Source organism: Panthera uncia, chromosome F1 (assembly GCF_023721935.1).
Source record: "Panthera uncia isolate 11264 chromosome F1, Puncia_PCG_1.0, whole genome shotgun sequence".
NCBI lineage: Eukaryota > Metazoa > Chordata > Mammalia > Carnivora > Felidae > Panthera > Panthera uncia.
In genome coordinates, this window is record NC_064813.1 from 6,448,457 (window position 1) to 6,476,303 (window position 27,847).

At 39.0% G+C, this 27,847-nt stretch overlaps 1 protein-coding gene across 4 annotated transcripts in view; it reads right to left on the reverse strand.

Moving 5' to 3' along the window:
* The window catches only part of SDCCAG8 (SHH signaling and ciliogenesis regulator SDCCAG8), a 253,018-nt gene that overhangs the window by 218,410 nt on the left and 6,761 nt on the right, over positions 1 to 27,847 (reverse strand). For all 4 annotated transcript variants that reach the window (XM_049633839.1, XM_049633837.1, XM_049633838.1 and 1 more), the window contains exons 2-5: positions 22,591 to 22,749; positions 21,345 to 21,430; positions 18,369 to 18,482; positions 6,814 to 6,939 (exon numbers count right to left, since the gene is read on the reverse strand). In XM_049633839.1, coding sequence (XP_049489796.1) covers positions 6,814 to 6,939; positions 18,369 to 18,482; positions 21,345 to 21,430; positions 22,591 to 22,749 — 485 coding nt within the window. The remainder of the gene's footprint in view (positions 1 to 6,813; positions 6,940 to 18,368; positions 18,483 to 21,344; positions 21,431 to 22,590; positions 22,750 to 27,847) is intronic.

Below are 27,847 nucleotides of genomic sequence, written 5' to 3' on the forward strand. Positions count from 1 at the left end.
TGAGGAGGGCACCTTTTGGGATGAGCACTGGGTGTTATATGGAAACCAATTTGAAAATAAACTTCATATATTGAAAAAATAAATAAATAAATAAATAAAAAATAAATATATAATTTGTTAAAAAAGAAAGCCAGAGTAGCCATACTTATTATCAGACAAACTAAATTTTAAAACAAAGACTGTAACAAAAGATGAAGAAGGGTATTATATAATAATAATTAAGGGGTCTCTCTACCAAGAAGATCTAATAATTGTAAATATGTATGCCCCCAACTTGAGAGGACCCAAATATATAAATCAATTCCTCACAAACATAAAGAAACTCATTGATAATAATACAATGATACTAGGGCCTTTTAACACCCCACTTACAACAATGGACAAATCATCTAAGCAAAAAATCAACAAGGAAACAATGGCGTTGAATGACACACTGGACCAGATGTACTTAACAGAAATATTCGGAACATCCTAAAGCAGAACTCATATTCTTCTCAAGTGCACATGGAACATTCTCCAGAATAGATCACATACTGGGACACAAATCAGGCCTCAGCAAGTACAAAAAGATCGAGATCATGCCAAGCATATTTTCAGACCACAACGCTATGAAATTTTAAGTCAACCACAAGAAAAAATGTGGAGAGACCACGAACACTTGGAGATTAAAGAACATCCTACTGGGGCGCCTGGGTGGCGCAGTCGGTTGAGCGTCCGACTTCAGCCAGGTCACGATCTCGCGGTCCGTGAGTTCGAGCCCCGCGTCAGGCTCTGGGCTGATGGCTCGGAGCCTGGAGCCTGTTTCCGATTCTGTGTCTCCCTCTCTCTCTGCCCCTCCCCCGTTCATGCTCTGTCTCTCTCTGTCCCAAAAATAAATAAAAAACGTTGAAAAAAAAAAAAAAAAAATAAAAATATAAAAGAAAAAAAATAAGAAAAAGAACATCCTACTAAAGAATGAATGGGTTAACCAAGAAATTAAAGAGAAAATTAAAAAGTACATGGAAGCCAATGAAAATGAAAACACTACAGTTCAAACCTTTTGGGATGCAGCAAAGGCAGTCATAAGAGGAAAGTATATAGTAATCCAGGACTACCTAAAGAAGGAAGAAATGTCTCAAATACAGAACCTAACCTTATACCTAAAGGAGCTGGGGAAAAGAAAAAAAAACAGCAAATAAACCCAAAAACAGCAGAAGAAGGGAAATAATAAAGATTAGAAAAGAAATCAATGATATCGAAATCAAAAAAACCATAGGACAGATCAACGAAACTAGGAGTTGGTTCTTTGAAAGAATTAACAAAATTAAATACCCCCTAGCCAGACTTATCAAAAAGAAAAAGGAAAAGACTGAAATAAATAAAATCACAAATGAGAGAGATCACAACCAACACTGCAGAAATACAAACAGTCATAAGAGAATATTATGAGCAATTATATACCAACAAATTGGCAATCTAGAAGACATAGAAAAATTCCCAGAAATATATAAACTACCAAAATTGAAACAAGGAAGAAATAGAAAATTTGAACAGACACATAACCAGTAAAGAAACTTAATCAGTAATCAAAACCTCCCAACAAACAAGAATCCAGGGCCTGATGACTTCCCAGGGGAATTCTACCAAACATTTAAGGAAGAATTAATACCTATTCTTTTGAAACTGTTCCAAAAAACAGAAATGGAAAGAATGAAATTCACTCTATGAGGCCAGCATTACCTTGATTCCAAAAAAGACAACCCCACTAAAAAGGAGAATGACAGACCAATTTCCCTGATGAACATGGATGAAAAATTCTCAACCAGATACAAGCAAATTGAATCCAACAATACATTAAAAGAATTATTCGCCATGATCAAGTGGGATTTATTCCTGGACTGCAGGACTGGTTCAATACCCACAAATCAATCAATGTGATATACCACATTAATAAAAGAAAGGATAAAGGGGCACCAGGGTGGCTCAGTCTGTTAAGCGTCTGACTTAGGCTAAGGTCATGATCTCACAGTTTGTGGGTTCAAGCCTCGTGTTGGGCTCTGTGCTGACAGCTTAGAGCCTTGAGCCTGCTACAGATTCTGTGTCTGCCTCTCTCTCTCTGCCTCTCCCTTGTTTATGCACTTGCTCACTCTCTCTCTTTCAAAAATATATAAACAAACATTTTAAAAAATAAATAATAAAAGAAAGGATAAGAACCACATGATCCTCTCAATACATGCAGAAAAAGCATTTGACAAAATACAGCATCCTTTCTTGATAAAAACCCTCAAGAAAGTAGGGAGAGAAGGAGCATACCTCAATATCATAAAGTGCATATACAAAATACCTATAGCTAATATCATCTTCAATGGGGAAAAACTGAGAGCTTTCCCCCTAAGGTCAGGAATAAGACAGGGATGTCCACTCTCACCACTGTTTTTCAACATAATACTGGAAGCCCTAGCCTCAGCAATCAGGTAACAACAACAAAAAATAAAAGGCATACAGACTGGCAAGGAAGTAATCAAACTTTCACTTTACAGATGATAATCTACATGGAAAACCTGGAAAACTCCACCAAAAATCTACTAGAACTGATATATGAATTCAGCAAAGTCTCAGGATATAAAATCAACTTAGAGAAATCTGTTGCATTTCTATATACCAATAATGAAGCAGCAGAAAGAGAAATCAAGGAATTGATCTCATTTACAATTGCACCAAAACCTATTAGATACTTAGGAATAAACCTAACCAAAGAAGTGAATATCTGAATGCTGAAAACTATGGAACGTTTCTTAAAGAAATTGAAGAAGACACAAAGAAATGGAAAAACATTCCATGCTTATGGATTAGGAGAACAAAAATGTCTGTATTACCCAAAGCATTCTACACATTCAATGCAATCCATATCAAAATAACACCAGCATTCTTCACAGAGCTAGAACACAATTCTAAAATTTGTATGGAACCAGAAAAGACCCCAAATAGCCAAAGCAATCCTGAAAATGAAAACTAATTCCAGACTTCAAGATGTACTACAAAGCTGTAATCATCAAGAAAGTATGGTACTGGCACAAAAACAGACACTTAGGTCAATGGAACAGAATAGAGAACCCGGAAATGGGCCCACAGATGTATGGCCACCTAATCTTTGGCAAAGCAGGAAAGAGTATCCAATGGAAAAAAGACAGTTTCATCAGCAAATGGGAAAACTGGACAGTTACATGCAGATGAAACCTAGACCACTTTCTTATACGATATGCAAAAATAAATTCAAAATGGATGAAAGACCTAAATGTAAGACAGGAAGCCATCGAAGTCCTAGAGGAGAAAACAGGCAGCTACTTCTCTGACCTCAGCTGCAGCAACTTCTTACTAGACACATCTCCAGAGGCAAGGGAAACAAAAACAAAAATGAACTATTAGGACCTCATCAAGACAGAAAGGTTCTATACAGCAAAGGAAACAATCAACAAAACTAAAAGGCAGCCTGTGAAATGGGACAATATATTTGCAAATGACATATCATATAAAGGGTTGGTATCCAAAATCTATAAAGAACTTATCAAACTCAACACCCAAAAAAAAAAAATTAATAATAATCCAGTGAAGAAATGGGCAAAGACATGAATAGATACCTCTCCAAAGAAGACATCTAGATGGCTAACAGACACATGAAAAGATGCTCAACATCATTCATCATCAGGGAAATACAGATCAAAACCACAATGAGCTACCACCTGACACCTGTCAGAATGGCTAACATTAACAACTCAGGCAACAACAGATGTTGGCAAGGATGCGGAGAAAGAGAATCTCTTTTGCACTGCTGGTGGGAATGCAAACTGGTGCGGCCACTCTGGAAAACAGTGCAGAGTTGCCTCAAAAAATTAAAACTAGAACTATCCTACGACCCAGCAATTACACTACTACATATCTATCCAATGAATACAAAAATGCTGATTTGAAGGGGCACATGCAACCCAAAGTTTATAGCAGCACTACAACAACAGCCAAATTATTGAGAGTCCAAAAGCCCATTGACTCATGAGTGGATAAAGAAGATATGGTATATATATACAATGGAATATTACTCTACAATCAAAAAGAATGAAATCTTGCTATTTGCAACAATGTGGATGGATCTAGAGTGTATTATGCTAAGAGAGATAAGTCAGACTAAGACAAATATCACATGATTTCACTCATCAGTGGATTTAGGAAACACAACAGATGAACATAAGGAAGGGAAGGTAAAATAAGATAAAACCAGAGAGGGAGGCAAACCATAAGATCTTTTTTTTTTAAGTTTATTTATTTTGAGAGAGAGAGAGAGAGAGAGAGAGAGCGAGCGAGCATGAGTTGGGGAGGGGCAGAGAGAGAGGGAGAGAGAGAATCCCAAGCAGGCTCTGTGCTGTCAGCATGGGCCTGACATGGGACTCGATCCCGGAACAAACCACGAGTTCATGACCTGAGCTGAAACCAAGAGTCGGACACTTAACTGACTGAGTCACCCAGGCTCCCAACCATAAGAAACTGTTAAATACAGAGAACAAACTGAGGGTTGCTGGAGGGGAGGTAGGTAGCAGGATGGAACAAATGGGTGACGGGCATTAACGAGGTCACTTGCTGGGATGAGGACTGGGTGTTACATGTAAATGATCAATCACTAAATTCTACTCCTGAAACCAATGCTACGCTACATGTTAACTAACTTGAATTTAAATTTAAAAACCCCTCTGAATTATAGCACCATGCTTATGTTGCTGAAATGCCTCATTTCACCTACGCAAGCAAAAAGCAGTAAGCAGTGGGGGTAGGGGTGCCTGGTTGGTTCAGTTGGTTGAAAATCTGACTCCTGATTTCGGCTCAGATCCTGATCCTAGGGTTGTGGGATCAAGCCCTACGTGAAGTCTGCACTGAGTGTGGAGCCTACTTAGGACTCTCTCCGTCTCTTTCTCTCTCTCCCCCTCCTCCCTTTGCCCCTCTCCCCAGCCTGAGCCCTCTATCTCTTAAAAAAAAAAAAAAAAAAAAAAGCAGTACGGGTAGTAATTCTATATCTACAAAGTAACAGACGACCAAAGTTAAAACAGACATCAAGGTCTCCTGACATATCTGCAACAATAATTTTGATTGTCTGCATTATATTTTAGTTCATGTGAATGTTAAAACATAACTCTCAACAGCTGTGTTTTTTCTATAATTAAGGCTGCAATTAACTTCAGCTAGTTTCCTTTGTTCATGTAGCAAAGCATGTTGCACTTTTACCATTGTCTCCTTCCCCTTTGGTGTTACTCACTTCTCTGCCCTCTGGTTCACTTGTCTGCCTGATTTCCTTTCTCACTTCACTTCCCCCTTCTTCCACTTCCTTGCCACTGTATAAATACTGAAGACTATGAATAATCAAGTAGCTGTTTGCTAAGTGACTGCATATTGGGAAGAAAACCAGAAGAATGTACTAATTTTTTAAAATGAGTGAATTCTAAGCACTTTTTATATGGCTATATCATCTTAAATTGACATTGAATAAGCAATTAAGATAGAACTTTTAACTACTAATATTGATAATAAATAATATAACATAATAATATAAATATTAAGAAAAGGTCTTCCAGGGAAGGGAAAACAGCTGACCGCAAACTGAAATGTACTGCAGAAAAATAACCTGAAACACTGATCAGCCCACTTTGTCATTCAGATTTAACACAATCAGCTGTCTCTAAACAGTAAATCCTAACACAGACCTCAAGGATTACAAATGAAACATCAGGTCAGGAAAATTTAAAAAACTTCAAAGCCAAAAATTAGAGGACACCTAGATAAAACATTAAGACACGCATGTTTTTTTCTTAACAGGACGGATTTGCTAATGATGACTAAGCCAAAATCCACTGTAAAGTAAAGCTGCAGCAGGCAAGTATTAAAACTTCCCCATGCAACCCTGACTTTGTTTCAAAAAAGCAGAACAAGCTGTGATTAACTGTGTCCTACAGCAAAAGCGTAAGTACAAATTTTAAGGTGACAGTACCTCTGAAAAGTCATAAGGAGATATTGAGTTTAAACACTACTTAAGTATCATCACAAGAATTCTGTGTCCTAGAATTATAGAGATCCTCGAATCCACTGTTCTGCAAAATATGGCACATTCATATTTGTGACTCAAGGTCTCAACCCAGACCGACTGCATCAGACTCTCAGGGGATGGCACTCAGGAATCTGCACGGTCAACAAATATCTCAAGTGATTGTCACTCACGTGAAAGATTAAGAACTGCTAATATAGCTGAATCCTCTCCATTTGCCAATAGACAGAGGAACATAAAGTTAAGCCATGTTGGAAAACCCTGTAAAATCACTCGCTAACCCGCTTGTTAGGGACAATGGGAAGACTAACATGCTGATCCCTGGACCCTCGGGCCAGGGTTCCTTCTGCTCCTCCATTCTGCCAATCAGACGGATCAGAATTCAGAGCACGATTGGAACCCTTAGGGAAATACAACAGAAATCCAAGCTCCAGTTATACAGTTTCTGGATTTAACAGAGTCCCTCCTATGTAATGCACTTCCTGCTTTACCCTGCTGTTTCCATATGGAAGAAACATCAACGGTGCGCTCAGGGAGGAAACCAGTGTGGATATGAGGCATTGCTACATCATTTCATTTGAGGATTCGTCCCACCACGGCGAATCTTAATTTTTGAGGCCCAAGCGAGCAACGGCAGAGTACATGTGGCAAATTTCAAGTGGAGGATTTCAGCAGTTCAGAGGCTGGTCGGGGAGGGTAGGAAAGGAACGTTCAAACTAAAATATAATTTATGGTTTAAAAACAATGCTCACAGATGCATCCAGAAGTGTTTGTTCCCTCATTGCTTCCTCTTGTCTTTGAGATTTCAGCTCTTGTTGGAGACTTTCATTTTCAAGCACAACTACTTGTACCCTGTTTTTCATTCCAGAGAGTTCCTCCTGTAAAAAGCAGAAACAAATAGCAAATGCATTAAGCATTTTTAAGCACTGTTAATTGCTGTTTACTAAATGACCCAACATGCTATAAAGCATGGAAAACTTATGCTCTCTATCCATTTTCTGAATTATTATATTTAGAGAAATAAAGCAACTCAAACATTAGCTAACAAACAAACAAACAAAACAAGAGGCTAGGGAATACAGTAGAGGGTCTGCTAATGGCCATATCACAGAAATGTGTGATTTCTGACAATTTTTTTGTAGGCTTAAGAAAGGCTTTAATTAAAGGGCTTATCTAAAAGACTTTTAAGAATAAGGTAGACTGCTGAAAAATAAGATATATTATTATTCATGCTCAAATGCTAATAACTTGTTGAACCTGATAGAGTGATTAAATAGATAACAGGACTCTGAGACAGAAAGGCATGGAAAGTTGGAATAGTTATCCATGAATTGGTAGCCAGATGGAGGGAAATTATGAGTGACATAGTTTGGCAGAGAGTTCTTTAAGAGTGCTTCCTTAGCCTGGTGAGGAATAATACAAATGATTACAGATAAATAACAATTAGAATACCTATTGAGTGGCGTCTCACTCTCTGAAAAAAATGTAACAAAAAAAATCAATGCACTGATGGTACAATATTTACCTTAATCTTCATTACCAGTATAATAAAAAAACATATTAAGCAATATATGCAAATTCTATTTCAATTATTTTATTCAGAAAAAAACCCAAAAACCAAATCTGAGCTCGAAAGCTATAATTAAAAAAACATTGCAGACTTGCAATTTTTGGTCTGGCATATAATGAGCTTGGAAGACATCATTTTCATCTTTACAACAAGCGAAAAGCTGAACAAACCAAGAAATCAACCACTCTTCTGAAATCCGTCAGAGAACTGAGGTCACAGGGAAAACTTCCATCCACGAAATTTGAGAGACAGACCAGTCTCTGAGAATCACAACCTACCTGAGCAGAAACTTCCAGGGAAACCAGTACCAGGAAAGGGAAGGTCAAGTGTGATTGGTGAAATGCCAGAAGCTCAGGGTGGACAAGTTTGAGAGTTAAAAATGCCAGAAGGACCCAGTCTAAAGGACCCAGAAGGACACAGTCACAGTTTTGTGAGTTTTATCTTTAGGACACTATCAGGTTCTTACAGTAAAGACTAGAGACAAATCCCCTCAATCTTCTCTAGTAGGAGAGGAAAAATAGCTATTTTGAAATATGCCCAAAGCATTCTATTCTTAGAAAGGCCTGCCTCGAGAGAAACTATTCTACCAGAACCTAAACAGCTAGGGCTTTTCAGAACCTACGTGACCTGAGGGAAGGGAAATACCCAACTCCAGCTCACTCATGCCTTCTCACTGCACGTTAAATGAGAGGGTGAGGCCACTTGGGTGGCTCAGTTGGTTAAGCATGTAACTCTTGATTTCAGCTCATGTCATGATCTCATAGTTCGTGAGTTGAAGGCCCACGTCGGGCTCCATGCTGACAGTGCAGAGCCTGCTTGGGATTCTCTCTCCCTCTCTCTCTCTGCCCCTACCCCCATGCATACTCTCTCTCTCTCTCTCAAAATATATAAATTGAAAAAAAAAAAAAAAAAAAAAGATGAGAGGATGACTGAGAAGCACTTGTGAAGGTCAAAGCTAAGGGGCACAGACTCATTAAAAGATGGAAACCTAACCATACGACTATAAAATGCCTCCCCTGCTCCCACATCTAACCACCACATCAAAAGGGGGTCTGTAAAATAACAAAGGAATACAGTAAAATTACACATCTCAGACTATATTTAAGAAGAATTCTCAAGGGAAGCCCAAAGATAACAGGGGAGACATAAACCAGGACACTAGAGGAAATTTTAGCCTCTGACACCTATAATAACACAAAACAGTAAACACAGCCCAACTCCTACCAAGAAAAACATAATATCTCACACTAAAAAACTATTCCCTCAGTTCCTTCTACTATATCGTGTCCAGTATTCAACAAAAAATTAGAAAGCACATGAAAAGACAGCGCAGTTTCAGTAGACTAAGCAAGCTCAGAACAAGACTTGAATATGGCAGTGATCTTGGAATTATGAGATTGGGAGTTTAAAATAATTATGATTGATATGTTAAGTGTTAAAGGGTCTGATGGGAAAAGTAGACCACATGCAGGAACAGATGGGCAATATAAGCAGACATGGAAACCCTAAGAAAGAATAAAAGTGCTGGAAATCAAAAACACTGTAATGGAAATGACAAATGCCTTTGATGGGCTCATTAATAATAGACTGGTCACAACCAAGAAAAGAATCAGTGAGCTTAAAGAACTGCCAATAGAAACTTCCCAAAAGAAAATACAAAGAGAACAAAGAATGAAAAAGACAGAAGAGAAGATCCAAGAAATGCAGGACAATTATAAAAGGTGACAAAAGGGGAAATATTTGAAGGAATAATGACCTAGAATTTTCCAACATGATAGTTACCAAACACAGATCCAGGAAACTCAGAGAACATCAAGCAGGATAAAATAAACAATAACAAAAAAAAAATCGGGGTGCCTGGGTGGCTCAGTCAGTTAAGCGTCTGACTTCGGCTCAGGTCATGATCTCGTAGTTCACGAGTTTAGGCCCTGCGTCAGGCTCTGTGCTCAGAGCCAGGAGCCTGCTTTGGATTCTGTGTCTCCCTCTCTCTCTTCCCCTCATGCTCTTGTCTCTCTCTGTCTCTCAAAAATAAATAAATGTTAAAAAAGAATTTTAAAAAATCTATACCTATGCATATTATATTCAAAGTGCAGAAAGTCTATACCTATAGAGAAAGGTATAGGGGAGCTCAGAGAACATCAAGCAGGATAAAATAACAAATAAATCTACACCTATGCATATCACATTCAAAGTGCAGAAAATCAAAGACAAACAGAAAATCCTCAAGGAAATCAGAATTTAAAAAAAAAGCAACCTTACTTATAGAGAAGAAAAGATAATTATATTGGACTACTCTTCAGAAACCATGTAAGCAAGAAGACAATGGAATGAAATATTTAAAGTATTAAAAGGAAAAAAACCCACCAACCTAGAATTGTATATTCAGGCAAATTAACCTTCAAAGATGAGGGGGAAAATAAAAACTTTCTCAGATAAATAAAAATTGGGGAAATTTGTCTCCAGTAGACCTGCCTTGCAAGAAATGTTAAAAGAACTTCTGCAGAAAGGAGGAGAATGATACAATTTATAAGTTAAGGTCTACATAAAAAAAAAGAAAGAGCATTTAAAAAGGATTATATGGTGATAAAATATTTTATTTTTCTTACTATTAACTGATCTAACATATAACAGTTTGCTCAAATCACAGTAGTAGCACTATATATAGTGATTACAGTGTATGAATAACTGAAATGAATGCCAGCAATGTTGTAGAGGACAGGAGGGAGGGATTGGAAACACTCTCTTACAAGGACCTTGCCCTACCCACGTAGTGGTATAGAGCTATTTGACAACAGCCTTTGATTATTGATCAGTGTGACTGCAAGCTCAAGGGCAGCTACTTACAAAAAGTAAAAATAGTTCACCTGGTATGCTAAGAGAGGAGAAAAACTGCAATCATATAACATGCTCACTTAAAACCAGAGAAGGCAAAAAAAAGAGTAGAAGAGAAGGAAAGAAAGAAAGAAGGAAAGAAAGAAAGAAAGAAAGAAAGAAAGAAAACAAACAAGGGCCATGAGTAGAAAACAGTAACAAATATGGTAGATATTATCCAACTATATTGATATCCAACTATATCAGTAATAACTTTAAATGTCCATGGTCTGAATACACCAATAAAAATCAGAGACTGTAAGAGTGAGTGACAAACAGGACACAAGTATATGTTGTCCATAAGAAGTCGACTTTAAATATAAAGACACAGATTGATTAAAGGTAAATGGATAGAGAGAGATATACCATGCTAACACAAATCAAAAGAAAGCTGGGGTAGCTACATTAATTTCACACAAAACAGACTTCATACCAAATAAAAATGTAAGGGATAAAAAGGAGCATCACACAGTGATAAAGGGGTCAATTCTCCCAGCAGACATAATAATCCTCAACATGTTTGTGTCTAACAATAGAGCATCAAAATACACGATACAAAAACTGATAGAACTGTACAGAGAAACAGAGGAATCCACTATTTAAGCTGGAGATTTCAATACCCCTCTGTCAATAACTGACAAGACCCAGAGATCTTGCAGACTGGCAAAATATCAGTAAGAATATAGTTGAACTGAACAGCACCATCAATCAACCGGATCTAATTTGGCATTTACAGAACACTTTATTCAACAACAGAATACACATTCTTCTCAAGCTAACAGAACATTTCACCAGGACATACCAATCACATCCTGGGTGTAAAAACACACCTTAACAAATTAAAAAGAATAGAAACCATAAAAAGTATGTTCTCAGATGACAATGGAATTAAACTAGAAATCAATAACAGAAAGAGAGTTGGAACACTCCCAATATACTTGGTAATTAAACAACACTTCTTCTTAATTTTTTTTAATGTTTATTCATTTCTTGAGAGAGGGAGAGAGAGCTAGAACGAGGGAGGGGCAGAGAGAGAGAGAGGGAGATACAGAATCTGAAGCAGGTTCCAGGCTCCGAGCTGTCAGCACAGAGCCCAAGGTGGGGCTTGAACTCACAAACCGCAAGATCATGACCTGAGCCAAAGTCGGATGCTTAACCGACTGAGTCACCCAGGCGCCCCTAAACAACACTTCTAAATAACATACAGGTCAAGGACAAAGTCTTGAGGAAAATTTTAAAATATTCTGAACAAAATAAAAATGGAAATACAACTAATCAAGATTTGGGAGATGCAACACAACTAGTGAAAAACATTAGAAAAGAAGAAAGATTCCAAATCAGTAATCTAAGCTTTTGTCTTAGGAAACTTTCAAAAAAGAGGGAGCAAATTCAATCCAAAGAAGATATAATAAAAATTAGAGTAGAAATCAAAGAAATTAAAAATAGGATAAATAAGGAAAATAGGAAATAAGATACCTAGGAATAAACCTAACCAAAGGGGTGAAAGACCTGTACTGTGAAAACTATAAAACATTGGTAAAAGAAACTGAAGAGGACACAAAGAAATGAAAAGATATTCCATGCTCATGGATTGGAAGAACAAATATTGTTAAAATGTCTATAGTACCCAAAGCAATCTACACATTTAATGCAACCTGTATTAAAATACCAACAGCATTTTTCACAGAGCTGGAACAGACAATTCTAAAATTTGTATGGAACCACAAAAGCCCCCAAATAGCCAAAGCAACCTTGAAAAAGAAAAGCAAAGCTGGAGGCATCACAATTTCGGACTTCAAATTATATTACAAAGCTGTACTTATCAAAACAGTATGTTATTGGCACAAAAACAGACACATAGATCAATAGAGCAGAGTAGAAAACCCAGAAATGAACCCACAGTACATGGTCAATTAATCTTTGACAAAGCAGGAAAGAATGTCCAATGGGGAAAAGACAGTCTCTTCAACGAATGGTGTTGGGAAAACTGGGCAGCAACATGCAAAAGAATGAAACTGGTCCACTTTCTTACACCAAACACAAAAACAAATTCAAAATGGATTATTAAATATCCAAATGTGAGACCTGAAACTGATAAAAAAAAATAGAGAAGTGCAAGAACATAGGCAGTAACCTCTTTGACACTGGCCATAGCAACTTCTTTCTAGATATGCCTCTGGAGGCAAGGAAAACAAAAGCAAAATAAACTATTGGGACTTTATCAAAATAAAAAGCTTCTGCACAGTGAGAGAAACAATCAACAAAACTAAAAGGCAACCTATGTAATGGAAGAAGTGTCTGCAAATGACATCTGATACAGGGGTAGTATCCAAAATATATAAAGAACTTCTAAAACTCAATACTCAAAAAACAAATAATCCAATTAGAAATGGGCAGAAGACATGAACAGATATTTTTCCAAAGAAGACACACAGATGGCCAACAGACACATGAAAATATACTTAACATCACTGACCATCAAGGAAATACACATCAAAGCTACAATACAGAACTACAATGACATGTCACCTCACACCTGTCAGAGTGGCTAAAATAAGCAACACAAGATACAACAGATGTTGGCAAGGATGTGGAGAAAGGGGAATGCTCTTGCACTGTTGGGGGGCATGTAACTGGTGTAGCCACTCTAGAAAACAGAATGGAGGTTCCTCAAAAAGTTAAATATAGGGGCGCCTGGCTCAGTCGGTTAAGCGGCCGACTTCGGCTCAGGTCACGATCTCGCGGTCCGTGAGTTCAAGCCCCGCGTCGGGCTCTGTGCTGACAGCTCAGAGCCTGGAGCCTGTTTCGGATTCTGTTCTCCCTGTCTCTGACCCTCCCCTGTTCATGCTCTGTCTCTCTCTGTCTCAAAAATAAATAAAAAACGTTAAAAAAAAAATTTAAAAAAAAAAGTTAAATATAGAACTACCCTAGTTCCAGCTGTTGCATTAGTAACTATTTATACAAAGAATACAAAAATACCAATTTAAACGGATACATGCACCCCAAAGTCTATAGAAGCATTATCTACAAGAGCCAGATTATACAAAGAACCCAAGTGTCCATCGACAGATGGATGGATAAATGCATGGTATAGATACATGATGGAATATTACCCAGCCATAAAAAAGATTGAAATCTTGCCATTTGGAACGACATGGATGGAGCTACAGAGTATTATGCTATGGCTACAGAGTATTATGCTATGGGAAATAAGTCACTCAGAGAAAGACAAATACCATATGATTTCACTCATATGTGGAAGTTAAGAACAAAAAAAAATGAGCAAAGGAAAAAAAAGAGAGGCAAACCAAGAAACAGATTCTTAGCTATATTGAACAAACTGATGGTTACCAGAGACAGAGGAGGTCAGTGCGGGGAGGGAGGGATGGGTTAGACAGGTGATGAGGATTAAGGAGTACACTTGTGATGAGCACCGGGTATTGTATGGAAGTGTTGAATCACAATATTGTACACCTGAAACTAATACACTATATGTTAACTAACTAGAATTTAAATAAAAACTTCGGGGTGCCTGGCTGGCTCAGTTGGTAGAGCTTATGACTCTTGATCTCTTGGTTGTGTATTCAAGCCCCAAGTGTGGCATGGAGTTTACTTAAAATAAAATTTAAAAAAGAAAAAGAAAATACATAAAATCTTTAAAAATACATTTAAAAAGGATATAAAATTAATTATTATTAAATAAAAAATTTTAAAAATTAATAAAATATCTCTAAGCCCTTAAATGTTACTTTTATTGTTACTCTCTTGTTAAAACATATCAAATGCGTACTCCGTCTACCTTTCAAGGCTTTTGTAATCTTCCATTTTCCCAGCTCAGCATAGTTTTAAAAATTTCTAACAGAATCCTCTACTGCAGAAATTTAGAATAGATGCCTCATGGCCCCCATAAATAAACCCTATTCATCCTGAGTATATCCTTTCAGTGTTGCTGTTCTCTCTATGGAACTCTTTTACCCCACTTCTGCTGATCTAAATGATCTTACTCTTTTAAGATTGCTCTTTCCCAGAAAAATATCTCCCAAAACTCCAGCTTTTAGTACCTTTCTACTCTTATTATAATTACAGTTTATATTACAGAATACAGACTACATTATACTCTCTATAGTGTTGCTATGGTGCTCATAGACATTAGTACTCTCTTCTTGACCAGATGGTAAATTTATTACAATTTATATTGAAGGGTGGCAAAATCTGCCACCTCAAAATATGCCACTTTGGAATAAGAATTATTTTGAGCTAAAGACACTTGAAAAACAGAAAATACAAAAAGAGTGCTCTGACTTCCCCTTTTTTTCCTGAAAGCAGGAGAGAAAACTCCCATGTGAAAGATGGCCTCCCCGTATCAGGAGGAAAGAAACATTCTTATCACCAGAGACAGGGAGTGGAGGCTGAGAGGCATCTGTGCAAACAGACCTCATTAAAATAACTCATCTTCCTTTAACCTCCCCATATATTTTAGTTATGTTTCCACATTGCCTCTCTTTGTTCAACGTATAAAAGCATTTAGGTTTTGCCATTTCTTTCAGACATCATTTCCTTATGAGGTCTCCCATGTCACATAAAACTTCTATTGAAACAATCCCATTTACAATTGCACCAAAAGGAATAAAATACCTAGAAATAAGTTAAACCAAGGAGATGAAAGATCTATACTCTGAAAACTATAAGACACTGATAAAAGAAACTGAAAAAGATACAAATAGAAAAGCTATACCATGCTCATGGATTTGAAGAATAAATATCGTTAAAGTGTCCATGTTACCAAGCTATAGTAGTCAAAATAGTATGGTACTGGCACAAAAACAGACACATAGAACAATGGAACAGAATAGAGAGCCCAGAAATAAACACACCTATACGGTCACTTAATCTATGACAAAAGAGGCAAGAATATACAATAGGGAAATGACATCTTGTCAATAAATGGTGTTAGGAAAACTGGACAGCTACATGAAAAAAAATGAAAACGGACCACATTCCTATACCATACACAAAAATAAACTCAAAACGGATTAAATACCTGAATGTGAAACCTTAAACCATAAAATTTCTAAAAAATAAAACATAGGCAGTAATCTCTTTTATTAGCAACACGTTTATGGATATGTCTCCTCAGGCAAGGGAAACAAAAGCAAAAATAAACTATTGGGACTACACCAAAATAAAAAGCTTTTGCACAGCAAAGGAAATTACCAACAGAACAAAAAGGAAACCTAGAGAATGGGAGAAGAGATGTGCAAATGATATATCTGGTAAGTGGTTAATATCCAAAATTTATAAAGAACCTACACTACTCAACATCAAAATAAATAACCTGATTTAAAAATAGGCAGAGGGCCTGAATAGACATTTCTCCAAAGACACACAGATGGCCAATAGACACATGAAATGATGCTCAACATCACTGATCATCAGGGGGGAAAAAAATCAAAACCACAATGAGATATCACCTCACACCAGTCAGAATGGCTAGTATCAAAGAGACAAGAATCAACAAGTGTTGATGAGGATATGAAGAAACGGGAACCTTCATGCACTGTTGGTGGGAATGTAAATTGGTGTAGTCACTGTGGAAGACAGCATGGAGATTCCCCAAAACATTAATATTAGAAATACCATATGATCCAGTAATTCCACTGCTGGGTATTCGCCCCCAAAACTGACACAAATCCAAAAAGATATATGCACATCTCTGTTTACTTCAGCAGTATTTACAATAGCCAAGATATGGAAGCAACCAAGTGTGTGCATTGATATATGAATGGATAAAGAAGATGTGCAGGCTGTGTGTGTGTGTGTGTGTGTGTGCGTGTGCGTGTATGTGTATACATACATATGTATGTGTACATACACAATCACATATATATACATATATATACATATATTACTTAGCCATAAAATATTACTTAGCCATAAAAAAGAATGAGATCTTGCATTTGTGACAACATGGATGGACCTAGAGGGTATCATGCTAAGTGAAATATATCAGACAGGGGCGCCTGGGTGGCTTGGTCGGTTGAGCGTCCGACTTCAGCTCAGGTCACGATCTCACACTCCGTGGGTTCGAGCCCCACGTCAGGCTCTGTGCTGACGGCTCAGAGCCTGGAGCCTGTTTCGGATTCTGTGTCTCCCTCTCTCTCTGCCCCTCCCCTGTTCATGCTCTGTCTCTCTCCATCTCAAAAATAAATAAACGTTAAAAAAATTAAAAAAAAAAAAGAAATATATCAGACAGAGGAAGACAAATACCATATGATTTCACTTATACACGGAATCTAAAGAGCAAAATAAAGAAACAAACCAACAGCCTCTTAAATACAGAGAGGTGGTTGTCACAGGAGAGGTGGGTAAGGGGATGAATGAAGTAGATAAAGGGAATTAAGAGGTATAAACTTTCAGTTATAAAATAAATAAGTCACAGATATGAAAAGTATAGCTCAAAGAACACAGTCAATAATATTATAATAATGTTTTATTGTGACAGATGGTCACTACACTTATTGTGTTGAGCACTGAGTAATATATGGAAGTATTCAATCAATATGTTGTACACCTGAAAATAATATAATATTGTATGTCAGTTATACTTCAATAACAATAAAAACAAATGTGTATACTTTCATCCTGTTAATCTGCCTTATGTTAATTTAAGTCTAAGTCCCAGCTGTAAACTCTAAGAGGGTAGAGATGAAGTTTTATCTCCGCTACAATATTTTTTAAGTTTTACCCACAGCATCTGAGTGATTAACAGGAGCTTATTACTGGAATGAGTCCTAGGACATTATTTCAGCCTTTCTGGTAATCCAAGAGCACTGTGCAATGATGACTGTATCTGCTAAAATCAGGAACGTCTTTGTAAAGTCAAGACAATGAAATGTTTAAAGGTTTCTGAAGGCACATATCAACTTTCACCTTGGAAGAGTAACCAGAATGTAAAAAAAATAATACACGAGGGGCTCCTGGATGGCTCAGTCGGTTAAGCATCTGGCTCTTGATTTTGGCTCAGGTCATGATCTCACGGTTTGTGAGACTGAGCCCTGCACCAGGCTCTGCACTGACAGCATGGAGCCTGCTTGGGATTCTCTCTCTCTCTCTCTCTCTCTCTCTCTCTCTCTCTCTCCTCTCTGTCTGCCTGTCCCCAATGCTGGTGCACTCTTTCTCTCTCTCAAAGTAAATAAATAAACATTTAAAAATTATACATATAATACAAGATGCATTGGTAATGAATAAAAAAGAAAAACTAAAATGCTAACCTAGTTTGGAAAGGCAGAAAAGCTCCAATGGCATTAGTGACACTACTAAACTGCATACAGTTGAGCAATAGAACCATCTGGTGTTTTAAGCCGTAGTGGACACATTTGGTTTCTCAATCATTGCTATCAATGGCTAACGAGCCATCCTTATTCAAAGCTAAGGGAAGAACCTTCACCCTGACAATGGAATAGACTTGGTCTGCAGTTTATAGTTCCTGCTTCTGCACCAGTGCTCAGTAGGCTGACAAGGTGGGAAGATGACTGACCGGTCGTACTGTCCCAAAGAATGTGCCATCAGCTGGGCTAAAGAACATGGGGTGGAAAGCAAAAACTCTGAAACGTGAGAGCATATTATCAAAATATCAGACATAGTTATGGGCTGGGAAATTAAGCAATCATAAATGGCATGGTCAGGAGTATCATTCCCCGGCTTGGGAAGCCCCTGTAACACATCAGCCTCCTCAATCACGTAAGGGTGATAATTGTCAAATGTATCGCAATACACATGAAGATGAATGATAGCAAATTTTCACATAAGGTATCATTAATATAAACTTTAATGTAGTTACATTTAAATTTTTAATGAGAAACTTACCTTGCAGAACTTGACTTCTGCCTCTAAATGATGAATGTACTGAGACTGGTCATTGATGATCGGAACAAGATTGTGGATGGTAGGCACGTTGGCTTCCTCATCTTCTGACGCCCTCTAAGGCAAGAAACAAACAAAAACTAAGCATGTTTGGATTTAGCAGAGACTCAGGTAATACTGCCTCCATACTCAATTTAGTACTGATGTCATATAAACATCGAGGAGATCACAATGTGGCCAATAGTGTTCATTTCTCTATCCTATAAATTTCATATAGATAAGATTCAAGGATACCAATATCATGTGTTAAAGATGGAAAGTGGAAGTGGTTACAAAAAGAGTGGCAAGTGGAAGAATGCTGGACTAGTCTAATTGGCTTGGGAAAAACTGCCCATTAGAGCCATCTGGAAATGGGACGTCCCACCCAGTAATGCTGAGATGAAAGGACAACTCCCTTCAAGAAACTGCCATGCAAGAGCACTGCTGCCTAAAACTGAACAGTTGCTGGAAGAAGGGATTCTTCAGACAAGCATTTGCCGCCAGGTGGGTCAATGAGGTAAAATTCTACAAAGGAGTACATTAGCCAAACGTGGTTTCTGAGTTTTGACTCAAGGCAATTGGAGACCCTGCTGGTCTGGGGCACAGAGCCTCCAAGACTAGAGTGCTAAAGCAGACACTGGAGAAAACTCAAGAGCTCCCTTCCACCGGGAGTCCAGAGAAGAGACTTCCTGCGTACTCCTGCAGCATTCCTGAATTGACTTTAATATCATATATATCCTACTTTCTCCTAAAATGATTGTAGAATGGTTTCTAGAATCATTTATCATTCCATGACATTTTGTAAAGAAAAGAAGAAGTCAGGAAGGGAAGATGAGTGTCAACCAGATAGATGAACCCAGAGAAAGCTTGAGATCAGACACCCAGTCACTATTTTTCAGTCTGGCAGAAATTCCTGACAACAACGAAGTACCAGCTCTCACGGCAGAATAATTAAGTAGAGTTTTGCTTCTTGGAACATTTAAGAAATTTAAAAATCAAAATAACTTTAATTAAATGGATGATCTGTTGTGAATAGAAAGCAATTCATTATAATAAAGGTATATTAATAGAAATGGGTCCAGAATATGGCAAATAAGAATTAAATATCACTCTAGGCACATAAAGGAAAGTCTGTGTAAAAACAAAACAAAACAAACAAACAAACAAAAACACAAGCTAATACTCTGTAGAAAATAAAATCACCTGTATATATTTTGAAGGATTTATTATAGTCTGGATATCCACATTTCAAAAATATAAGCCATAAAATCCTTCTCAACCGTGTCTCAATTTCACTGTCCATACAGCCCCTTATTTCCAGTATGGCATACGGGCTATGAAAGTGCATCTAGGGGCACCTGGGGGGCTCAGTGGGTTAAACGTCCAACTCTTGATTCTAGCCCAGATCATGATCTCATGGTTTCGTGAGTTTGAGCCCCTCACTGGGCTCTGCGCTGACCATGCAGAGCCTACTCGGGATTCTCCCTTTTTCTCTGTCCCCACCCCCGCTCGCACTCTCTCTGTCTCTCTCCAAATAAATAAATAAACTTCACAAATAAAAGTGGATCTAAACCTTCAAAAGCTGCTTATTATTACTGTGGCTTATAATCGTTCCATGTGGGCTGTATGCATTCTGAACGTGAGCTGCATCCTTCCACGTGGCTCCATGTACACAGACCTGTGCATCTGTAACGTACATGCTGCACATACTGCTCTGATGATACTCTTGATGAGGCTCCTCCCACTCTCCAGGTTCAATCCTGCTGCTGCTTTGTAGCTTTAAAATGCTAATCAGCATGTCTGAGCATTCAACAGATACAGCAACTTCATCTACTAGACTTGAAAGTACTCCACCCTGTCTACTTAAGAGCATTCTAGAAGCTAGGTGGCAACAGTAATACATTTACTTAATGGTGAAATGTTGTATTAAAATTATAATTGAGAGCCGTAAATATTGAATAGGCATATGTAGTACATTTCTCCAGAGTGGGAATTAAGCATGAAGGTATGTGTCAGGCTGGAACGAAGTGTTAATATAGGGGTACGGTTATGACATTTCGGCTGTGAGTAGAGAAAGTGACGTGTCTCCATGGTTTCTAGCATATAGCCTTGGTATCTAACTGTCACACACACTGAAAATGCAAGGTAGTTATTGCTACTATGACATGTTCTATTTGTGTCACACTTCACAGGTTCATAAAGAATTTTAAGTATATATACTCTTATCTTATTGTTACAGAAACCCTGGGAGACACAATATCCTTCTAGAAAGTACACAGTAGGCCTTAGATACACCTAAAGGCTAGACTGTTATTTTGGCCATTTAAATCTGGCCAAATCCTCTCCCTCCCTCACATCTATCCCAGGCTTTAGTGTATCATACTGCCTCAATCAGGAATAATTCACTCTGTTAAAGAAATAGCAATAAAAAACAACTTCAAACAAAAATAGAATATAGCTTCTCATTTTGTGCAATTTTATAACCATGTATTTTAATGCATGAATTAAAAATGCAGAATAAGATTACATACTTTGGCTTTGACATTCAAAATAGACAAATATTACAAAGGACAGCTAGATATATAATTAAGTAAATTCTAAAAATGATAGGATATCAATAGGAGCCTGTAAAAAAAAAAAAGGCAATTCTTTTCCATATATTGTTCCTTTTTTTATATTTGCTAAGAGTTGCAAAGTAAATTTTCCAAACTGTTTCCTCACTTACATCTTTCAAGCACACAATAGATTTAAAACTCAGGATTCCCTCTGCCTCTTCTTCAGCCAAAATAATCAGAGGAAAGATAATTCCTTTCAATGCTTTACATTATTAGAATGTCTTGCTCAGAATCTATCGACAAAATGTACTACTGAAATGACATTGTGGAGTTAAAACACAGAGACAATGTTCCTTCCTGTCAGGTTGCAGATGTTGAGACTTACCAGAGGGGACACTTTTCGCCTTCTTGATGGAGACACCTCACTTTCCTTAGTTGCTTGTTGGCGCAACAAAGCTTTGAGCTGATTAACTGGAGAGCAAACACAATGGTTTCATCAGCCTTACTGCAGAGGCTTATCATCACCCATCCATGCTTCCATCCACGTAACAAATATTGTTTAAACATGTTATAGGCCTCAAGAACTGTGCCATGGACTGGGGATCCGAAGGCAAACATGAGAAAATCTCTACCACGTAAGAGCTAAGAATCCACCGAGCAAGAGAGATCCACTGACAGATACAAGACGATAGAGTAAGTTCACATGTAGAGCAGCAGCTACACGTAGTGCCGTAAGAAGAGGAAGCGCCTAACCATGCCTGTTTTTTTTTAATTTGTTTGTATGTTTATCCATTTTTGAGAGACAGAGAGAGACAGAGCACAAGCAGGGGTGGGGCGGAGAGAGAGGGGGACACAGAATCTGAAGCAGGCTCCAGGCTCTGAGCTGTCGGTACAGAGCCCGACCTGGGGCTCGAACCCACGAACCACGAGATCATGACCTGAGCCGAAGCCGGACACTCAACCGACTGAGCCACCCAGGCGCCCCAATCATGCCTGTTTTTATGGAGGAGCTAACACTGTGAAGGATGAACAGAAGATTACCAAGCAGAAAAGGGTCCGAAAAATCCCACTTGGAGGGCGTGGCCTATGCAAGGGCATAGAAGCAGGGCCAGTAGGTTGGTATGCACTAGAACATGCCTTGCAAGATGGGTGGCTGGGAGGAGGACAGAAAAATGAGGCTGAAGAGGTATCTTGGAGCCTCTTAAGAAAATATTGCTAAGACACACAAAGGAATTGGGACTTCAGCCTATAGGCATCACGAAGTTAAAGGAAAAATATTAAGGAGCGCCTGCATGGCTCAGTCAGTTAAGTGTCTGACTTCGGCTCAGGTCATGATCTCACAGCTGGTGAGTTTGAGCCCCGTGTCGGGCTCTGTGCTGACAGCTCAGAGCCTGGATCCTACTTCGGATTCTGTGTCTCCCTCTCTCTCTGCCCTTCCCCACTGGCACTCTTCCTCAAAAATAAATAAACATTAACAAAATATTAAGCAAGAGGATTATAGTAGTTGGTTTGTGTCTGAGGAAGAAAAGCCTAGCAGTAGAGCAAAGGGTGGACTGGAGTTCTTACTGTACGGGATGTAGAATATTCTCTGTGTGTCATTCAGATCCGGGCTGTTATCCATCCACACTCACCAGCATGGCTGTGTCGCAGTTCATGCCAGGCAGTCCCAGCGTCCTCATTTTCCTCATTTTCCTCATTTTCCACACTGGGACCCGCAGCATCTTCTCCAACGGTGACATCACCTTCTCTCAGGGCACATTTCAGTTGGTGAATGCTTCTATTTGCACGTTCTGCAACAACAGCCAGGTGAGAATCAGGGCCTGGGAAGTCTGCATGCCACCATGCACACTTACCCAAAAAGACGGTTTCTAAAGAAGCAATTGTTTGTCATACTTCATGGAAAAAAAGCAGAGTTTTGTTTCTAGCCTGCTGAAGACAGTGCTAGAGGAAGACAGAGATGAAGTTTATGGGTCAGAGGTTAGACCTGATGATCTCTAAGGTCCCTGACATCTCGGTGGTGGATATTCACTAAGTATAGCTCTACCGCCAAAGAGGATAATGGGAGAGCTCTTCCCCACCCTACAAGCACTAACCCCACCCCAGAAAGTGCTCCCCCCTCCCCTCCTGGAGACACTGGGGTGGGTGGGCAGAACCGGCAAGAGGGACTCCACACCAAGTTCCTGCCCAGGGAAGCCCAGTTGCCCTGTGAGCCAGATGTCCCTCCCCAAACAGGAGACAGTTGACTACCCGGCCGTGTTTTGGTCAAGACTGAAATAGGTTATGTGCTCATAGTACCAGCCTCTGCAGTACAGTCCTTCTTCTGCCCTGCTTGCTGACCACATACTTGCAGAAAGTGTCGCTTAGTGAACCTCAACACCCCTAGAATTGGAGCTTCAGCTCATTAGCACATACTTAACATTACAGTCTGAAACAAAGTATCTGAAGGCATATTACTGTAGTAGTTCATCTCTACAAATAGCCTCCCACAAATCTAGCCTCATGCCCTTGTCCCCTCCCAGGCTGTAACAGAGTAAGTCAGTGACCTGCACTCGCCAACGGAATGCAGAAGTTACACGAGGCCAGACCAGGCTTCATTTCTGAAATGTCTGGTAGCTTGTTTCCTCCTGCTTGGAATCCATAAGCCACTAAGTAGGAAGTCTGCCTGATGGAGAGATTGTGGAGAGGCCATGTGGAAAGGAGAGGCTCTGAGACTATACAAGGGAAAGAGAGGAGCCCGGCCCCGCTGACCCCAGCAGGGACTCTAGATGACTCCAGCCCCAGAGGCCATGTAACTGCAATGGCACAAAAGAGACCAGAAGAAATGCCCAGCTGAGTCCAGTCAACTCACAGATCCGAGAGATACCCAAATGCCTCCAGTTGTTGCTGCCGGCCATCAGGCCTTACAGTGGTTTGCTACTCAGCAACAGGTAACTAAAGTAATTAGGCAGTGAAATACCTACCCGAAAGCATTTTCAGCAAAGGATCCAAGACTTACATTGAAAACAGACCTATACTGGGGTGCCTGGGTGGCTCAGTTGGTTAGGCGTCCAACTTCAGCTCAGGTCATGATCTCACAGTTTGTGGGTTTGAGCCCCACATCAGGTTCTGTGCTGTCAGCACAGAGCCTGGAGCCTGCTTCGGATTCTGGGTCTCCCTCTCTCTCTGCCCCTCCCCCGCTCGCTCACACACGCGCTCTGTCTCAAAAATAAACATTAAAAAAAATTTTTTAAAAGACCTCTATTAATGACACTAGTGATGGCATTAATAATAATCCTATCCTACTTTATGGATATTTTTACAGTAGAACAACTGGAGAACCAGGCAATCGATTGGCAATTTCACTAATTAAGGTCCATGTGCTTTCTCCATTTAAACTTGTTGTTTCTGCTAATCTCTTATGATTCAATTCACTGGTTCCAATCTAGAAACCTTTAACAAAAAATGTTCCTTGTACATTAGAGCTGGGACCCCGATTTCTGTCACCATTTTCATATTCTGACATTTGTATTTGAAAATTATTTTTTAATTCACTCATTGATTTACCAAACATCTACATATATCTAATATGAAAATTTATGTTAGAAAAAGATGGATTCCCATGCAAATTCACCTAAATCTATTATCTATTTCAGATAGATTGCATCTAAACAATCCTCAAGGTCTTCGGAGGAGAGGAGCACCTTGGTGGCTCAGTCAAGCATCCGACTCTTGATTTCAGCTCAGGTTCTCCCAGTTTGTGAGAACGGAGTGTGCTTGGGATTCTCTCTCTCCCTCTCTCTGCCCCTCCCCTACTCATGGTCTCTGGTGCATACTCTCAAAAATAAATAAATAAGCTTAAAAAACTTAACTACATTGAAAAAAAAAAAAAAAAACAGATCCTTAGAGGAGATGGTACGTTCCCTAAGAAGGAGCAACTCATAACAATGATGGCCAATGACATTCTTACTCTTCTGATCTAGGCTCTTCTTTGACAACTTAGATCTGTTTCTTCTTGTGGCCTCAGCAGAAAAGCTCCTAATCTTTGCCACCTATATGTGAACTCTAAGAGAGCAACAAAACAACTATCTTTTCATTACCAGCCATGGATGAAAATATATTTACAAACATATATTCTGCAGGACCTTGAAAAACAGATTTTATTTTCTCCAAGCTCATTGATTTCAAAGTTTAGAACAGAAAAAGTAAGAGAAAAAAAAAATACACTCTGTGTTACAAAATAGCTAACATAGGTTCTTCTCTTAGAGGAACTCATTTTATTTCTTGATTAAACTAAAGAAAACAGGTTTTTCAGGTCAGGGTTCAACAATGAAATTTTATTATTAACTACACAAGAGACTCACTGCATTTATCTCTACGTTTCTCTCCACACACCAATCCTATTTCTGCACAGACCTTTCTGTGACAGGCCATCGGTGCTAAATACTAACTGAGCCTGGCTTCCTCTTACTCATCATGAGTTTAAGAAAAGCCTGGATAAGACACATTACTAGTTTTAGCAAAATAAGAAGTAGCAATAGTTTTCCCATAACTTCGGATTTTCTAAAGAGACTTGTTAATGGAAACGGAAAACCAAAGTGTTACTTGATAAGAAATTTAGTTCACAGAGCTTTAGATTTACACATGGAATCTATGAATAAAGTACTTACCTTTACTGCATCCATTAGAAAGGAAACAGAGTCTGACTAACACTAAAAGTGTGTTCTGTCGGGGGCATGTGGGTGGCTCAGTCAGTTAAGCATTCAACTCCTGATTGCGGCTCAGGTAATGATCCCAGGGTCACGGGATTGAGCCTCACGTCAGGCTCTGTGTTGAGCGTGGAGCCTGCTTAAGATTCTTTCTCCCTTTCTCTCTGCCCCTCCCCAACCCCTCAAAGAAAAGTGTGCTCTGTGGAGCTAAGAAATGATTTCACTTCTAAGATAAAGAATAATTATTTATTTATACATAATTTGACTAAAAACTAATAAGCTACATTAGGAAAAAGAAAGGAAATCTGGAACAATTTTGCAGTTGAAACTCTATACGTAGAGTTCTTGTAATCAGATTACAAGGGCAGTAGAGTTTCATGAGCTCTTTTAATCCCTTTCCCAATTTTCTTCTTTAATCTTTTAGAATTTATAATATTCAAAGACTACATGTTAAAATTATGCTATGAAAATAGTTATTAATGAAATAGTGAGATACTGAAACCAATAACTATCCTGAAGAAAAGTGATATCCAAAACACGGTTTGGGTTTTTTTGTGTTTTTTTTTGTGGGTTTTTTTTGTGTTTGTTTGTTTGTTTTGCAATTACTGACTTCAATTATTAGGATCAGAGAAGAAGAGAAGGAATTAGCAAGAACTGCATCCTAAAACTAAAACTAAGGAGGTGACAGTTTTAAGTCATTTCAATACCACATTTCAAAACATGTGAAATGCTCTTCAATATATACACAGCAATGATAATTATACAGTGTAACAGACAAACCGAGTCAGTCCTGAGGAAGAATAATGCTTAGATGACTTAAAACAAATGAAACCCTATTGCTTTTCGGCTGGAACCAATGTAACTGAAGGCCCCAGAATCCTTACAAGGAACACTACTCCCCACGTGCAGTTATCTGCTACCCACCACATTAGACAGGAGGCGCCAGTTATCACTTCCTGTCCCATTACTATTGGGCACAACTTTATCTATCTATAACCGAGAGACAGAAAGAATACTCCTTTCCTCTTCTCTCCAGAGAGGACAGGAAGAGTATTTCACGCTGCATCCTGATTTCAACGCACCAGCCATGCATTGAAAATAAACTTAATTATGAAGACAAACACAAACAGGACCTCTGAGTCCTACAGAGTCATGTGAACATAAAGGTAAGTAAATAGTATTTCTGGGGGTGCACTGTCCAAACATCAATCTGTACAAAGAGCCCTGAAAGTGAATGAGCTGCTGACTGTTGGCCAATTTCAGTCTGTCTTCATCATTCTAGTAATCCAGTTCCCTCCCGGCTCACCATCAGGTCTCTCTTCACCAAGGTGTCTTCACCAAGACAAAGGAGTCCCAGGCTAGGAAGGATCATCACTTGTAGACCCACCATGAATTATTAATGTCTGCCTTATCCATCTGCACAGGGAGATGTGAACAAGAAGTACTCCAGTGACAGGGAGGGGGGACCGCACCCTGGGTAGTGCCCAGCTGTCTCTCAGAAACCATGCAACGGACCAGAGCTCCCTGGGACTTGAGATGCACTGCACTCCTCTAAACAAGCTCAGACCAGGGCAGACAAGCAGAAAAACGAAACCACAGCGAGATAAGAGATACGTCTGTCTGTCCACCCTTGACTGGGCCTCAGCTCGTTCAGAAGATTGTGGTCACTGTTCACCTGGGGACGGACAGGTAGGGCAACCAAGATAAGAACAGCATAATCCGAAGTCAGGCAGAGCCAGATCTGGAAATGGCAATTATGATAGTTAAAGGGATTAAAAGAAGTACCCAGAAACTACAAGATCGAAAAGAAAATACTGTCATAAAAGACTCTAATAGCTGAAAAATGTGAAGCGGTTGGCACCGGGAGTGAAAGATAATCTGAATAAGAATGTCAGCATCTTAAGAAAGCAGTGTGTGGAAGATCATGAAGGATGTGTGGATGCTGGCAAATCAAGGAGACTGGCTATCTACATAATGGGGGATATGCCAGGTATGATTTGGGGCACCACCTGGGAGGATTTACGCACCCATCACTCTCCACTGATAAGGAAGTCATCCTAGCCAGACTGGCAGATTGCACAACCGATACAACCTGTATCCTTGATGGTAATTACTCTCAAGAATGACTCTTGGGGAGCCTGGGTGGCTCAGTCGGTTAAGCGTCCGACTTCGGCTCAGGTCATGATCTCACGGTCCGTGAGTT